The 16,044-nt window shown below is 44.5% G+C and overlaps 2 protein-coding genes across 13 annotated transcripts in view; one reads left to right on the top strand and one right to left on the bottom strand.

The window, feature by feature from the left end:
* Window positions 1–530: 530 nt before the first annotated feature.
* atl1 (atlastin GTPase 1) lies at window positions 531–8,693 on the bottom strand. Of its 5 annotated transcripts, none has more exons than XM_058057021.2 (14): window positions 8,457–8,692; window positions 5,597–5,847; window positions 5,386–5,520; window positions 5,192–5,296; window positions 5,059–5,109; window positions 3,693–3,749; window positions 3,519–3,611; window positions 3,306–3,444; window positions 3,107–3,234; window positions 2,964–3,020; window positions 2,822–2,893; window positions 2,324–2,755; window positions 776–790; window positions 531–697 (listed from the first exon to the last, which is right to left on the bottom strand). In XM_058057021.2, the coding sequence occupies exons 1-14, from the start codon at window positions 8,494–8,496 to the stop codon at window positions 575–577; spliced, it is 1,698 nt and encodes a 565-aa protein (XP_057913004.2). In that variant the 5' UTR covers window positions 8,497–8,692; the 3' UTR covers window positions 531–574. The 5 variants fall into 5 exon arrangements, with proteins under 5 accessions (XP_057913004.2, XP_057913005.2, XP_078655237.1 ...); XM_058057022.2 differs by having other exon boundaries at window positions 8,463–8,691; XM_078799111.1 differs by having other exon boundaries at window positions 3,519–3,749; window positions 8,457–8,693.
* Window positions 8,694–9,014: 321 nt separating this feature from the next.
* map4k5 (mitogen-activated protein kinase kinase kinase kinase 5) overlaps window positions 9,015–16,044 on the top strand; it is a 31,546-nt gene continuing 24,516 nt past the window's right edge. The window contains exons 1-4 of one of the 8 annotated variants that reach the window (XM_058056987.2): window positions 9,015–9,479; window positions 9,725–9,934; window positions 10,960–11,017; window positions 15,759–15,849. In XM_058056987.2, the coding sequence (XP_057912970.2) occupies window positions 9,827–9,934; window positions 10,960–11,017; window positions 15,759–15,849 (257 nt within the window). In that variant the 5' untranslated portion in view covers window positions 9,015–9,479; window positions 9,725–9,826. The remainder of the gene's footprint in view (window positions 9,480–9,724; window positions 9,935–10,959; window positions 11,018–15,758; window positions 15,850–16,044) is intronic. The other 7 variants (XM_058056990.2, XM_058056989.2, XM_058056991.2 and 4 more) reach the window with 7 other exon arrangements.

Below are 16,044 nucleotides of genomic sequence, written 5' to 3'. Positions count from 1 at the left end.
TTATCATAAGAATAAAGTCCAATTATGATAACAATGAAGTCCCGGTTACCAGAAGAAAGTGGAATTAGACAGGTGTCATTTTCCGAGAATTCCGAATATGAAAGGTGTAATCTAGCGGGAAAGTTGCCGGAATTTTACGACAGTGACGGCAGTTGGGAAATGAGGTTGCGGAATTTTTTTTTTTTTGCGGAAATAGTCATGTTGCGAGAATACTGGGCAAATAGAAGTATTGAAAAACACCCAGTGGCAATGATCTTTGCAAAGGCATCATTAAGTAACGCTACGGTGCAGGTGAACCCAACGACGGTTGACGGTTGAGCGGTGACTGTGGGTTTTTTTTCGTTCCGATAAGACGATAAACGACGTACTTCCTCCGGAAGAAGAAGAAGAAGAAGAAAAACGCCAATGAGGGTCGGGATCTTTTTCTCTACGCGTGTTGCTTCCAGTTCCCGCGGCGGCCCGTTCCGGGTGCCGACCGACGGCTGACGTGTGAAGATGCTCGGACGTGGCGTACGTGTACGGTCCCGTCGTTTTCGGGATGAGGGAGAACGACCACGCCCGCCGCCGCGCCTGCTCAGTCCTTCTTCTTGTCGCGCTCCTCGCCGGCTTCGGCGGCCTCGGCGGCCTGATGCCTGGGGAAAGCGTGCTGGTACAAGTGCCTGTGATTGGCGGCTACGTTGTACAGCTTGTGGAGTGCCTGTAAGGGGAGGGGGGTTCCAGGTCAGAGGTCAGAGGTCAAAGGAAGGATGCATTCTATGTGAGTCACGTGGCTTACCTCGTTGGTGTTCCCCTGCAGATGCACAAAAGACAAACACACGGTGAGTAAACACATACAATAAGAACTCAATAGTAAGAACTCATTTCAAGCAGACGCCTGCCATCTGGTGGCCGTCTTGTGTAACTGCATCATGCCTCTTGTTTGTCTTTAGGAGTTACATGAATCTATAAGCTGCAAAGAAGAGCCTTGGTCAGGGAGGCCCGGGAACTACTGGAGCAGATCAGGAGTCAAGGTTCGAGAGCAGGTGCAGGTAGGACAATAATAATAATAATAACAATAATAATAACCTCGTTTTTAATTTTTTTTTACCTAAAAAGCTAGTTGTTGGGTTGCATTACATGACCTAGACTGGGCCTCGGGTGTCCAAAGTGCTGCCTGGGGGCCATTTTATTGGCCCACTGCACATACTACAATATTTATAATAATTTGTAATATTTCGTTATAATATATTTATAATAATAAATTTTTTTTTTGCAATTTTGTGAGAATAAAGTCAAAATATTTCAAGGAAAAAGTTGTCATCTAACCAGAAAAAGTCCTGTTTTTAGCAGAATGTAACATGGAAAAATCATGCAATTAATAATAAAGTTGCAATATTAAAGACAAACATGCTATTTTTGTAAGTTCTAGTATGATGGAAAAACAAACTAATAACGCCATTTTTGTAGAATTAAAAAGGTATGTTATGAGAATAAAATGTACATGAAGAATATTGCAAAAATTTGTGAGGAAAAAAAAAACAAACCCAGTAGTAATCTTACAAGAATATTGGCAAAATATGATCAGAATAAAATAATCATGAAGAAAAATTACAAGTACAAATGTTAAAAAAAATAAAATAGAAATGAAAAGAAGAAAGTTTGAATTTTGGGGCGATTAGCTTGACGAAAAAGTAATATTATATAATCGTAAAAGTATATTAATTACAAAAAGTATAATTATAAAAGTATATTATAGAAGTATATAATATTATGAGAATAAAGTCAAAACATTTTGGAAATAAAGTCAGCAGGGATGGCTCAAAACGCTTGGTTTGAAAAGGCGTGGTAAAAGCTGTTCCTTTGTGATGTCACAGAGGGGTGTGCTTCCTTATATGGGCGTGGGTGTATAAGCTGTAAACTCCATGCCTTCCCCCCAAGCTTTGCTTCTGTGTTTACTCGCTAGCAATAGAGCGTAACGGAAAGCCCCATTTGTTTCCAATTTCTAATGACGCCCACCATCAGGCGTGAGTTTCGGTTGGTTGACATGCAGCTAGGTTAGCGCCGTTAGCGCTACCATCTCACGTTGCCCATGACGACAGACGGTAAACATGGTTGATAGCGTCTTTTTTGGCTGTTCACTCCCGCTACGCGGCCTATCCTCCTCTGTATCTCCACGGGATGTCTGGTCGCTCGGGGTAACGAAGGGGTGCTCAAAGCTAACAGCCGCTCCAGAGTGTAAACAATGGAGCAAGAGGCAAGCTACAAGCATTTTTAGATAGTAAAGGAAGACATGTTGACATCTGGTGACGGATGGGATGGCGGACGGGACAAAAGCGGGACTGACCTGGTCCCACAGGGCTCCGGCCACCTGGTCGATGACGGCCCCCAGCTCCCTGTACTCGCCCGAGTAGCGGATGTAGGCCCAGGTGCAGAGCGTGATGAGCGCCAGGCCCAAGACCATGTTGCACAGGCTGGCGATGATGTCCACGCCCACAAAGCCCGTAATGCCCGCCGCCACGTACATGACAAAGATGACCACGAAGAGCGTGGCCGGCGTGCGGGCGGCATGGAAAATGTTTTTGGAGTCATTGTGCTTGATGTACTGAACGAACACCTCGTCCACCTCGCCCTCCAGCTGCTGCAGGTAACGGCGGCTGAACTCCTCGCCGCCCATCTTCTTGACGCCGCGGAACACCTGCAGCGCCTCCTCGCGGATCACGGCGTGGCGGGCCTGCAGCTCGCTGGGCGCCAGGAAGGGGCGGTCGCCTCCGCACACCTGCCAGGAACGAACCCACTCTTAATAATAAAAACACGTACAACGCGCTCCCGGACTCGGACCCACCTCCTCCATTTTCTTGTTGTACAGATCCTTGGCGGCCGCCACGGCTGCCAGGTTGTTGGCCTCGGCCGTCGCCTGATGAGAAACACCACAGCTGGTCTCGTTGTCATGACGTCACACCGTACGGACGCGGGCGTTATGTTACCTGCAGCATGGATTTGGGATGTGGCAGCTCTTCGCCCTGGTAAATCTTGATGTAGGCCTACACACATAGAAAAAACACATAAAAAACCTTTTAGTGCAGCCACCTGAGGATGGGATCAGGACGAGGATCCGGTGATTCGGCACCTTGAAGTACTCCAGCAGGCCTCGGCAGGTGATTTTGCTCCCGTTGATCTCCTTCACGTCGATGTTGTCTGGACTGAGGAGCCACGGGACCAGAAGCTCTAAGTTGCTGGTGAACTCGGTGTCGATCTCTGCAGGCACGTGGAAGAACTCATTCCGGCATTCCAGAATTCCAACAGGAAGGAAGTGGTTGAAAATGTACCTTTAATCCGTCCGTCAAAGTGCGGGTTGGTGGCCACCTTGAGACCCGGGTGAGGCATCAGGAAGCAGGAGATGTTGGTGAAGCACGAGTGGATGTGCTTGCGGACATTCTGCAGCTCCTCGTGCTGGTTCTCCGAGATCTAAAAGGAAAAAAGACACTTTTAAAGGTTCCCGCGCTCCGCTTCCCACCGACACTATATGACCCCCGACTGACCTTCAGTCTCTTTTCCAGGAATTTCATGCCTCCTTCCTGCCCGTATGGAAACTCGTAGGGGAAACTCCAATCTCGGATGAGGAATATCATGGACTGGGAAAGAAATGCAAGCATGTCACTGTGCCCCCCCTCAATTTTTTTTAACTCATCACTTAAGACAACGATGCAAAGTACCTGAAAAGGTTTGAGAAACGTCTCCTCCATCGCCAGTCGGCCGTATTCCGTGAACAGCTGAGGCAAAGTCACGTGACAAAGATCTCATGGTTACAACTCTAACGTAAAGCATGTTATTCCTGCGCCACATGCCTGCATTGGACTTGCAAAGCAGCAGGGGGCAGCATACTTCCACAAGGACAAAACCGAGCGGATCGCGTGAGCCTCACTGCTGCCCTCTCAGGCTCAAAGTGGCATTACAGGAGGGGGGAATGTCTTGGCCATGTCAGCCATGTCCAAGCAAAAGGAACATCTCATTTTTTTCACGTTTTTTCTCACCAAAATATTTCATCTTCTTAAATTATAACTTCACAACATTTTTTTCTCATAAATCTGTGATTTTTTTCCTCTTAATATTTATATGTATTGTCTAAAAATACAGCTGTTTTTCCCCATTTTCTTTTCCAACTTTCTTTATTTTTTTTCCATGACATTATGACTATTCCCATAATCACCCCCCCCCCCCAAAAAAAATTACAACTGTGTTTTACTTTATTTTTATATTTCATTTTCTTAAATTAGGACTATTTTTTTCTCTTAATATTTTTTATTTATTGTATAAAATTACAGCTGTTTTTCCCCATTTTCTTTTCCAACTTTCCTTCATTTTTTCCACAACATTATGACTCTTCCCATAATGTTATCATCCCCCCCAAAATTACAACTGTATTTAATTTATTTTTATATTTAATTTTCTCAAATTATGACTATTTTTTTCTCTTAATATTTTTACTTATTGTCTAAAATTACAGCTGTTTTTACCACATTTTCTTTTCCAACTTTCCTTCATTTTTTCCCATAATATTATAACTATTCCCATAATATTATCATCCCCCCCAAAATTACAACTGTAGTTTATCTTTGTATTTTATCTTCTTAAATTATGACTTTTTTCTCATGAAACTGTGAATTATTTCACTTAATATTTAGATTTATTCTATAAAATTACAGCCATTTTCCCCCATTTTTGCATTTTTTCCCCATAATATTGTAATTTTCTCCCAATAATTACAATTGTAATTTGCTTTATATTTTCCCATAATATTACAACTTATTTTGATTATTTTTTTATCATAAAATGCACATTTTCTCTGCATATTTGGACATTTTGGATATTTTTTTTGGTACACATTTTTGTAAAACAATTGCAATTTTCCTCTCAGAATTTTTTTCATGATATTATGACTTTATTTCCATAATATTACATGTTTTTCCCAATCAAATTTTCCAAAAATTACACCAACTTTTAATTCTGTTTGGCTTTTTTGATGTATTCACTCGGCGGATGAATCCATCAAATGAATTTTGGGAGATGTTTTGAAATTACCTGCAGGTGCTGAAGGTCATCCTCTTGGACGTTCTGTGAGATGTTGTAAACCTAAACAGGAGTAGTCGTCGTCAGCATGCGGAGAAAAGGCCCTTCGACGTACGCTACCTTTATGCTAGCTTCTGTGCACAACCTGCATGGAGCTGATCATGGTGCTGAGGGCAAAGACGGTGGCCGAGTCCCTCAGTGTGGACTGGCTGTCAAAGGTGCCTTGTGTGTCCATGAGCAACACCGCCACCTGTGTGGGTATTGAACACAAAGGTCAACGTTGTCAAACATTTCTGGAGACGTTTAAAATCCCAACAATAACAATAACTCAGATTTGACCTTTGTTCCATCAGGTCGGTCCACCAGAAAGACCTCACTCCAGATCTGGATCCCGGTGGTCTCCCTCTCTGAGCCCCCCCTCCAGGAGAAGCCGGTCAGGGGCTCGTCCGCCAGACCGAGCCAGTCTTGGCGCGCCTGCGGGTGGTGAGTTACAATTAGCGTGTTGTTTGCGTTCTCCTAACAGCAAAGTACAAGAAGATCTGGTACTCACATGGTTGTACATGTAACGCAGCATGAAGTCCATCAGGAAGGACTTCCCCTTACGGAACGCTCCGGCCACGGAGATGGCCACCACCTCACGGTCCCGGACCTCCTCGGCCAGCAGGATGCGACTCAGCGCCGCCTCGTCCAGTTCGAAGGTGTGATCGTCTTTCACTAGCAGAACCTGGATGGGCCGCGCCCGCCCGTCCGACTCCTCCTCCTCGGAACTCCAGTCGTAGACATTCTTGTCACCGAGGGACCCTGCCGTTATGGGGGAAACGTGTCTATTATTAGGTAGAACGCAACTATAGGACCAAAGACGGCAATCAGCAGGGTGTACAATGTATTATTCATTTATGAAGTACTACAATGTACTATTTACATTGTAGATTTCTTTTATTCATATATTTTCACTTAATCATGTATGTGGAATTATATCATTTATATAAATTATGATAGAGAAGACCTGGGTTCGATTCACTCCCCGGCCAGTTTCCTCCCATATTCCAAAAACATGTTAGCTTCATTGGCCACTAGATATTGTCCATATATACTATATAAATATACTATATAAATAACTAGAATTATTTATAATTAAAATAATTGTCATACGACTCAGAAACCATGATCACTCAAACAGCAAAACAAACAACAACAAAAAAAACGTTCTACCAAATTGTTGTTTTGGTTTCTGCTAGTGAAGTGGACGAGCCGGCTACTTCCTGGTTCACCTTTCATTCATTAGCCAAACGCCAAAAAAAAAAGAAAAACTATCAAATTGGTGCTTTTGTTTCTGCTTTTTTAAGGTTAAACATTTTATTACAAACTTCAATTGTACAAAACAATATAAGCAGAATTACAGGAACATAAAATGTTTCTGCGTTGGTGAGCTCGCTAGCTCGCTGGCGACTTCCGGTTTGTGAGACGGGACGAATCGGACTCTACCATGTGCATTCTGACCTGGGGGAAGCCATTCCGTTTAGACCTGGGGGTAGCCTTTCCGTTTATCAGTCAAACTGGGAAAAACACCCCCTTTCTCATTGTTTTTGTTGTCTGTGCTAGTTTGTGATACCCAGCTACTTCCTGGTTTGTGGACGCCAACATAAGATGCTAGCATGGGACAAATACGACTATACCATGTATATTCTGACATGGGGGAACTTTCATTTTGACAAAACAATATAAGCATAATTACAGGAACATAAAATGTTTCTGTGTTGGTGAGCTCGCCAGCTACTTCCGGTTTGTGAGACGGGGCGAATCGGACTCTACCATGTGCATTCTGACCTGGGAGAAGCCTTTCCGTTTATCAGTCAAACCGGAAAAACACCCCCTTTATCAATGGTTTTGTTGTCTGTGCTAGTTTGTGATACCCAGCTACTTCCTGGTTTGTGGAAGCCAACATAAGATGCGAGGATGGGACAAATACGACTCTACCATGTACATTCTGACGTGGGGGACTTTCATTTTGACAAAACAATATAAGCAGAATTACAGGAACATAAAATGTTTCTGTGTTGGTGAGCTCGCCAGCTACTTCCGGTTTGTGAGACGGGGCGAATCGGACTCTACCATGTGCATTCTGACCTGGGGGAAGCCTTTCCGTTTATCAGTCAAACCGGAAAAACACCCCCTTTATCAATGGTTTTGTTGTCTGTGCTAGTTTGTGATACCCAGCTACTTCCTGTTTTGTGGATGCCAACATAAGATGCTAGAATGGGACTCTACCATGTACATTCTGACATGGGGGGACTTTCATTTATCAGTAAAGTTGCAAAAAAAACCTTAATCAAATTTATTTTGTTGTCCGTTGTAGTTTTGTGAGATAATCGGGTACGTCCTGGTTTGAAAAAAAAACGACGTAAGACGATAGGATGGGACTAACCAGATTCCACCGTGTGCATTCTGATGAGGGGGTGTTTTATTTATCTAATTGTTGTTTTTCTTTGTGTTGGCTACTTTCTGTTTTGTGGAATGGGATTCTATCATATGCACCCTGTCGAGGGTAAATTATTCATTTATCGGGGTTTTGGTTGCCTGTGCTAGTCTGGTTAGCTATAATGCTACTTCCTGGTTTCAACAGGACACTACCATTTCTATTCTGATATGGGGGGAACATCTTTATGTCACTTAAAACAACAAAAAAGAAGCAACTGAGGTCATGTGGTCGCATTTTTAACCCAGATTTGCATCAAATGTTTTTTTTGTGTGAATGTACACAAAAAATCGTTCGCGCCATGATGATGGAGGTGTGCTCCGGTGGTGACCATGGAAACAAGCTCTCACACAAATCAGTCGCTTATTATTAACATAACGGAATGTTTGATTCTAGATCTTCCCCGCCATGATAATGATAATGATTTTGCAGTTTTGCAAGGCGAGCCCACCCGTGACAGATGGAGGAGGAGGAGGAGGGATGCAGAGGCTTCTCTCGCAAAAAAAAAGGCCTCACCCGGGCGCTGGCTGCCTTTAAGTGGGTCAGACCCCCCCCCACTCCACCCCATTTTATCACTATTATTCATGAGCCAATCCTGCTTTCATAATACAATTCCACTATCACAGGTTATTATTTTCACACAATGTGGATGCGGATAATGAGGATGATTGTGAGCTATTTACTGCTGCAGAATTACATAATTGCACGTGATCAAAACCACATTTATTACGGACGCCTCAATGGGGGACGATGGGGGCCTTTAACGTCGTAATTTTTTGTCTTTAAATAAACGTCATCTGCTGATGCAGCACAAACAGTGATGGTGGAGGCTCATATCAAAGTCAATGAGACCCCCCCCGACACCCATCATCAACAACAACGACACGCACACACCTTAAAATGACGTATATTGAATTAAAGATGCCGTACGTACACTCACCCCAGCTGTCCCTGTCTTTGCGGTGTTTCGCCATAACGCTCTTGCAACAACAACAACAAAAAAAAAAACCAACAAGAATCCCTCTCTGTTTGTCCGCTAAGTGCACCACCCTAGTCGGCAGTCATGGGTGGCTGTGGGAGGGAGGATGCGCCTTCTGGGTGAAGCCTTCTTCAGCGATGCTCGCATTGCAGGAGGAGGAGGAGGATGAGGATGATGAGGATGGTGGTGGAGGTAGAAGTGGCCACCAGGGGGCGCCGGTGTTTGATTAGTAGATACCGAGGAAGAGTTGTTCGCTGTATATGATAGGGAAAAACATACTTAAATATAAATATAAAATATAAGAAATATATATTAGAGTCTTTTTATTGCGTTAATGCATTCATTGCATTTGTACATTCCAACCATAGGGGGCAGTGTCGACAAGGGAACGTGGAATGCATGGTAGCATTACGGACCGTCGTAAATGTGACAATGAATAAAGCAGCCATAAAATTTGAACTCCAAAAATACAAATGTCCACTTCATGTACTATATTATAATCAGAAACTTGCTATTGATTCTAAAATTGTCTTAATATTTTTTTTCCCAAGAGTGTATTCTAATGTTTTTTACTCGGATACATTTTGACGTGGCTCCCTTGAATGCACCACCTGGATCCTGTCTGAAAGTCTGCGGAGATTATCAGCAACAGTCTGTTTGCTTTTCTTCGCTTTTTTAGCTCTTTTTAACCAACGCATGGAGTCTGTTCTAATCGCTATTTTTTGGATCACGACGACTCTTCTCTGAATCTACCCCCTAATGAGGATGACATGTCGTAAAAAATAAGCCAGAACGCGGCTGCTTCCCCCCGAAGAGGAGAGCCGCCTCAACTTTCCTAACGCACACTTTCATCGATAACAAAAGAGGACGCTTTTTAACTCTCTTTTTCATATCATTCGACGCCATTGCACACTTAAACACCCGCTGGAGTGTTTAAAATGCCCGGTTTTGACGCCCAGGCTGCTTGTGTCGCAAACGGTAAGAATAGCAGCCCTTGTTTGGACTACTAGCTAAGTTTGCTAGCTAGCATTATGCTAACGCTAGCTCCCCCTCCGTTCAAAGTAATGCTTGACTTGGATGCGGCTATTTCCTGGAGGGTGCCAAAGCAAGTGTTGCTAGAGTCAAGCTGCTTTTTTAGCATCTTTCCGTTAGTTAACTCAATTGGGAACGAGAACAACTTTAGCAGTTGGAGTGATCATGAAACTAATCTTGTCCATCACCAGGTCATGGAGCACCTCCAGCAAGAACCTTCTGAATAAAGTCAGCATCTTCGGTCCTCGGAACCACTGAGACCTAAATGTAATAAAGGCTGATCCGGATTTACTATGGACATGTTTGCCCGGCCAAGTGGTGAGATCCAAAGGAGGAACCCTCAGCATGACTTTGAGCTCATTCAGAGGGTGGGAAGCGGAACCTATGGAGATGTTTACAAGGTACAGTAGAAGAACCAGCACCTCACATCACATCACATGACCAACAAAATGTCACCTCAATATGGATTATAAATCAACTCACACAATTCTGCTTGACCACTGACGCAATGTAAATGGAAATGATCTGTTCCAGTGTCAAACTGTGGCTAGGCCTCGGATGTAATAATGTAATATTGTTGGAAAAATAACGTAATTTTAGTAGCATAAAGTGGCAATATTAGAAAGTGAAAATTAGGTTGCGAGGTAAGTTACCAGAAATTGAGGATTTGCAGTTATTTGTATATAAGGACAACAGCAGAGGGGAGAGGACACACCCCTGGGGGATGCCAATGCTGATAGTCCAGGAACTGGATATGCTGCTCCCCAGTGACAGGTGGACCTTCCGCAAAACGTGACAACCGAAGTACTACTGTATCTATTGTTTTTTTTTTTGTACAAAAACTGAGATTGCCCCCACCCCCCAACAGTTTTATTGTTGGGAGATCGTCCTTGTTTATCCAGATAAACAGTCACACCCCACTCCTCCCTCCTCCCGATCCTTTCCATGCAAAGCCCCCCCCCCCCCCGGCCCCCAGTCACATCAATTTGTCTCAACGTGTGTCTCACCCCACCTGGAGTGGCCTGCCCCTGAACCCCGTGGCCCCATTCCTCCCCTCGCCTCCACGCCGCACCGAACATATACGTGTTACGTGTCATCGTTTCGGCCGCGTGAATGTCGACGCCGCAATTTTCATTGTTGCCGCACCATTTGGCCCCCTTGTCGCTTGGCTTCGGCGGGCCCCGTGGATTAGCGAGCATCCCGTCTTGGCCTGAATCTGGAAAACCGGCCTACTTAAACATGGATTGATCCACTCTTTGTGGCGACATTGGCCGTCATCTGGCACAAGTGTTTCCCACGGGGGCCGCCATTATGTCATGCTTTTCAACCTTATTTAACCCTCACAGGTCTCTTTTTGCCCATGCGTCTTTTCAGCAGACAGGTGTAATCGATCACAGAGCATCACATTTGGTTTTGTGTTTTGCAGGCTCGCAACATACAAACCGGCGAGATGACGGCGGTCAAGATCATCAAGCTGGAAGCAGGTAAGACATTTTAGCCATGCCTGTCCCCGTCCCGTCCCGCCCCGCCCCGTCCCTTGGGCCCATGTCGGCCTTCTGTCGGAATCATCGTCGCGGCGATGCAGCTTAGTGGGATTTAACAGGCTTAACGGCACCATCGAACCGCTGGAGCTCAGCCGCATGTCAAGGGAGTCAAGTAAGAGATTTAGCTCCACACGCACGCTTTCTCTTTCATTCATACGCGCCCATGTAACAGGGGGAGGCCCCGATCCCTCCCTTTTTGTCTCTTCCATTGCCGTTGTTCACTTGTGACACAAGCCCTAAATACTAAGTCACCTAAGTCACTGATGTATAACATGCTGGTATCCACTGCTCGGCTTTTCTATTTCACAATACATTTATTTTGTATTTTTGGCTGTTTTTTTAATTTTCCAAATAGTTGAACTTCCTGTTTGTAAATTTTCTTCTCATGATGACGTTATTTTCATAATATTTGGACTTTATTCTTTTAAAATTATCTAAGATTTTGCATTTATTTGGTCCTTTTGGCTGTTCGGCTTCATTCATTCATTCACTTTCTACTGCTTTTCCTCATGAGGGTCGCGGGGGTGCTGGAGCCTATCCCAGCTGTTTTGGGGCGAGAGGCGGGGTACACCCAGCCAATCACAGGGCACATATAGACAAACAACCATTCACACTCACATTCATACCTATGGACAATTTAGAGTGGCTAATTAACCTAGCATGTTTTTTGGAATGTGGGAGGAAACCGAGGGTGGAATTGAACCCTGGTCTCCTAGCTGTGAGGTCTGTGCGCTAACCACTCGACCGCCATGCCATAGTTGAACTTTGTTTTTGTAAATTTCTTCTCATGATAACGTTATTTTCATAATATTTGGACTTTATTCTTTCAAAATTATCTAAGATTTTCTATTTCACAATGCATTTATTTGGTCTTTTTGCCTGTTTTTTTAATTTTCCAAATAGTTGAACTTCATTCATTCATTTTCTACCGCTTTTCCTCATGAGGGACGCGGGGGGTGCTGGAGCCTATCCCAGCTGTCTTCAGGCGAGAGGCAGGGTACACCCTGGACTGGTCGCCAGCCAATCACAGGGCACATATAGACAAACAACCATTCACACTCACATTCATAACTATGGACAATTTGGAGTTTTTTGGAATGTGAGAGGAAACCGGAGTACCCGGAGAAAACCCACGCATGCACGGGGAGAACATGCAAACTCCACACAGAGATGGCCGAGGGTGGAATTGAACCCTGGCCTCCTAGCTGTGAGGTCTGCGCGCTAAAAAAAAAAAAAAGGTAAACTGTGCTCCCAATTCCACCATCTCAGCGGCTCCGCCCCGCGCCTCCTTGTTCACGCTGTCATCGAGCCCCCAAGCAAGGAGTCTGTCAGCTGACCCGTGTTGTAGAGTCGCACCTTTTGCATCAACAGCTCCGCGCTGCGCTGCAATATCAAACTGGTTTGACCGGCAGACGTGATGTTGGCATGAGGTAAAAGACGACAAGCAGGAAGGAGTGGCCGAGCCCTCCGGCTAACAAACAACAGCAGCAGCTCTTGTGCTGATCATCTGGAGCCCGAAGCTGTCAAAACTCCTTTTATTTCCTTTTTTTTAAAAAAAAAAACAAAAAACATTGTTCTCGTATTAGAGGTTTTGAGACAAGAAGTGAAGCAGTCGCAGAGGAAGTGGCTTCACAAGTTTGGCGCCCTGAGAAGCGACCGCTGTGGGCAATGGGACATGTTTTTTATTTTTTCGAGTCAAGTCACTTGAATTAGCTTCCCAAATGTTTGTGGCCTGCTCGGCTTGCTGTCAGCATGGACTCCGGGCCAAAAAAAACATGGAATTTTGCTAAGCACTGCAAGTTTGTGTGTGTGTGTGTTTTACATCTGAATAGTGACCCAATGTGCTCCACTTGTCTCGTGCAGGGGTGTCAAAAGTGTGGCCCGGTGGCCAATTTCGGCCTACAGCACATTCTAAAAAATATAAAGTATAAAAATTCACTGATACTGATAATTCATGAGTGAAATCGGCCGATACCAAGTTTGTTCTTGTGAAATACTTTCACAAAATGAAAATGTTCAAGAGCTACTTGTGTGTGAAATTAATTTTCCTAGCTTATATCAAGGCAAACAATGCTTGTTTTACTACAACATGTACAATGCATTTATTTCTAGTCTTCCTACGTGATACGGTACACTGAAAACCTCAAGGAAAAGCAGGTTTATCCTCCTCTGCTGGGTCCCTACATCCGCATCCGCTGCCTTCTGACGTGCACATGCAGCTGACTGACGCCCGTCCGACACAACCAACGTTCGTTCTGCACTGAACGTGTCTGCATGCTCCAAACCCTCCCCCCTCTTACAAGTCCGTGTGTAGTTGGACTTGCATGGCTTAATCTTTGAGACAAGCGTATAATACTAGCAGGATCACAAAAGGGCGTGGTGCGCGGCCCAACCCGGGATGAGACCGGGCTCGCCATAGAGAGGGAGGGGGGGGGGGGGCGGTATGGCTCTCAGCTGTGGGCTCCCAGGCTATCAGGGCGTTCCCTTCATCCTGGCCGACATCACGGCCTGATAGATGATGCTCGGATGCGAGTCCTGGGGCGCCGTTCCTCAAGGTGTGCCCCGCATCTCGCCCGGAGTCAGCCGGGATAGGCTCCAATCGGCATAGAAGATGGATGGATTAGTTGATACTGTTTTACACCAGAAGATGGCGGCCATGACTTTCATGGAGCAACACTTGGGTGTGTTTCTATGCAAAGTTAAGGAGTTTAGCTAGCTTGAGGTGCAAAAACAAACAACTGTGGAACTAATAGACTTCTAATAGCGTCGAAAACAGCAGTGGTGATCAGTATGCCGAGTAAATGACGACAATGTTGATGGGTTTTGTTGGCGTGAGAGACGAGGAAGTGTATGACAAGTGGATCAGACATTTTGATGAGCCTGTTGGTTATTGGGTATGGTGGAGTTATGATTATTATTATTGAGCCTGGTGATGTCATGATATGCAAATGAGATGAGAGAAGTCACTCAACAGGGCTGAGGGAACAAAGTCAAGTTAAAGCCTCCCTTTGCAATACTCAAATGTATCCCCCCCCCACCTCCCACCCCACCCAAGTAAGGAAATCGAACATTTCTGAAAAGACTTAAAAATATCCCACTTGTATAAGACCCAGTGAGGGGAATAACAGCGTTTAAAATAACGGTTATTTTACACTTTTTTCCGGTGTAAAGGAAAGATCATTATGTTTAGTGTTCTTAAAGAGGCAAGCATCAGGCAGAAGTGGTTGGAGTTACTGATTCCTGGCCATCATCTCTCAACGTTACTAATGCCGTTACTTTTTCAGTAAAGGGTAATCTAACTAATTACTTTTACTGTCAGCATAACGCCGTTACTATTTTTGACAAAATAGTCAAAATAAAAATATATCACCGACTTACTTTGTAGCTAATCTGCAGCGCAGTGAGAGTGTTGCAGAGTGACAAGGGAAGGGGGGTGATATAACCACATAATCAATGAGGATTGGCTAGGATTTGTAGTGGAGTAACTCTTTTTGAGAAGTAACTAGTAACTGTAACTAATTACTTTTTTTAACGTAACGTGCCCAATACTGGTAAGACTGTGAATGCATCACGGCTGAGTTCACATGGTGAGGGAAGCCGGTGTTTGCCTTCCTGCGTTGGCTGACACGTAACTAGCGCTACACGAGGTTTTTGTCTTGCTTCTCCAAGGAAAAAAGGAGTACAAGCGCGGACGTGGACTTTGTTGCGTTCTAACCTCGCACTAATCAATGGCAGGAGCACCTTCCTGCACAATTGGAAGCAGCTGGCTGGCTTCTTTGCTTTTTCTTTTTTGGCTGTTTTGGTATGTTGGAGAGGTGGAGACCAGGTCACACTCTCCACCATGATGTTTCACGTTCTGGGTGATTGTCTGGAGGTTTGAGCCGGAGAGGAAAGGTTTAACGTAGGCGTGTTCAAACCTTTGTCCAGCGAGGGCCACATAGTAAAAAATAAAATAAAAGGTAACGTAGATATTTTGTAAATATCTCATCCTTAACAAGCCTACTATTACTCTCAACTTTGCTGTTTTTTTTGATTTTTTTTTTCGATTTCAAATTTTTCATAATATTTTGACTTTATAATATGTGCCCTGTGATTGGAATTTTTTATTATTTTTTTAAATCAAGAAAAAATTATTTAGGGGGGCTTAAGTACATTTTAAAATAGGCCTAATGACGCCAAAACATGCTAGGTTAATTGGCGACTCGAAATTGTCCATAGGTATGAATGTGAGTGTGAATGGTTGTTTGTCTATATGTGCTCTGTGATTGGCTGGCCACCAGTCCAGGGTGTACCCTGCCTCTTGCCCCAAGACAGCTGGGATAGGCTCCAGCACCCCCGCGACCCTCGTGAGGAAAAGCGGTAGAAAATGAATGAATGAATGAATGTTTTTAATGTAAATTGAGGGACAAAAGCAGTATCAGCCACAAATATCAGGCCAAGCAAAATCAGCCATCGGGTAAGCGTGATGGGGAAAAAATCGGTATCGGCATCGACCCGAAAAAAAAAAAACCCATATCAGTCGATCCCTAATCCATACACGTCTTTGGCAGTCAATGTTACTTTTTGAAAAGACATCTATGAACTGCGACGTGTCGAGGGACAACTGGAAGACTCTAAAAAAAAAATGGCGCTCTACTTTGTTTTCCGTGTGCCTCCTCTCTAACCCCAACTCTCTTTCCAGGCGATGACTTTTCCATCATCCAGCAGGAAATCTTCATGGTGAAGGAATGCATGCACCACAACATCGTGGCCTACTTTGGGAGCTACCTCTGGTAAGACTGCTGCACCCGCGTGTGCATTCCCACTTTGCTTTTACAAGAGCCAGTGGCAGATAGTCACATGACACCTGTTATTGCTAACACCCCCCCCCCACCCACCCCACACACAGCGTCTAAAGTATGACTCGCACTCAACCACAAGGCTCCTCGCTTGGGCTGTGTTTTGTGGCGGAGAGGAAGTGGCGAGGC

The sequence above is a fragment of the Doryrhamphus excisus genome, linkage group LG19 (assembly GCF_037039965.1).
Source record: "Doryrhamphus excisus strain RoL-2023G ecotype Guam linkage group LG19, RoL_Dexc_Guam_v1.1, whole genome shotgun sequence".
Taxonomy (NCBI): Eukaryota; Metazoa; Chordata; class Actinopteri; order Syngnathiformes; family Syngnathidae; genus Doryrhamphus; species Doryrhamphus excisus.
The sequence above is the reverse complement of the archived record's forward strand: the minus strand, read 5'-3'. Positions and strand labels throughout refer to the sequence as shown.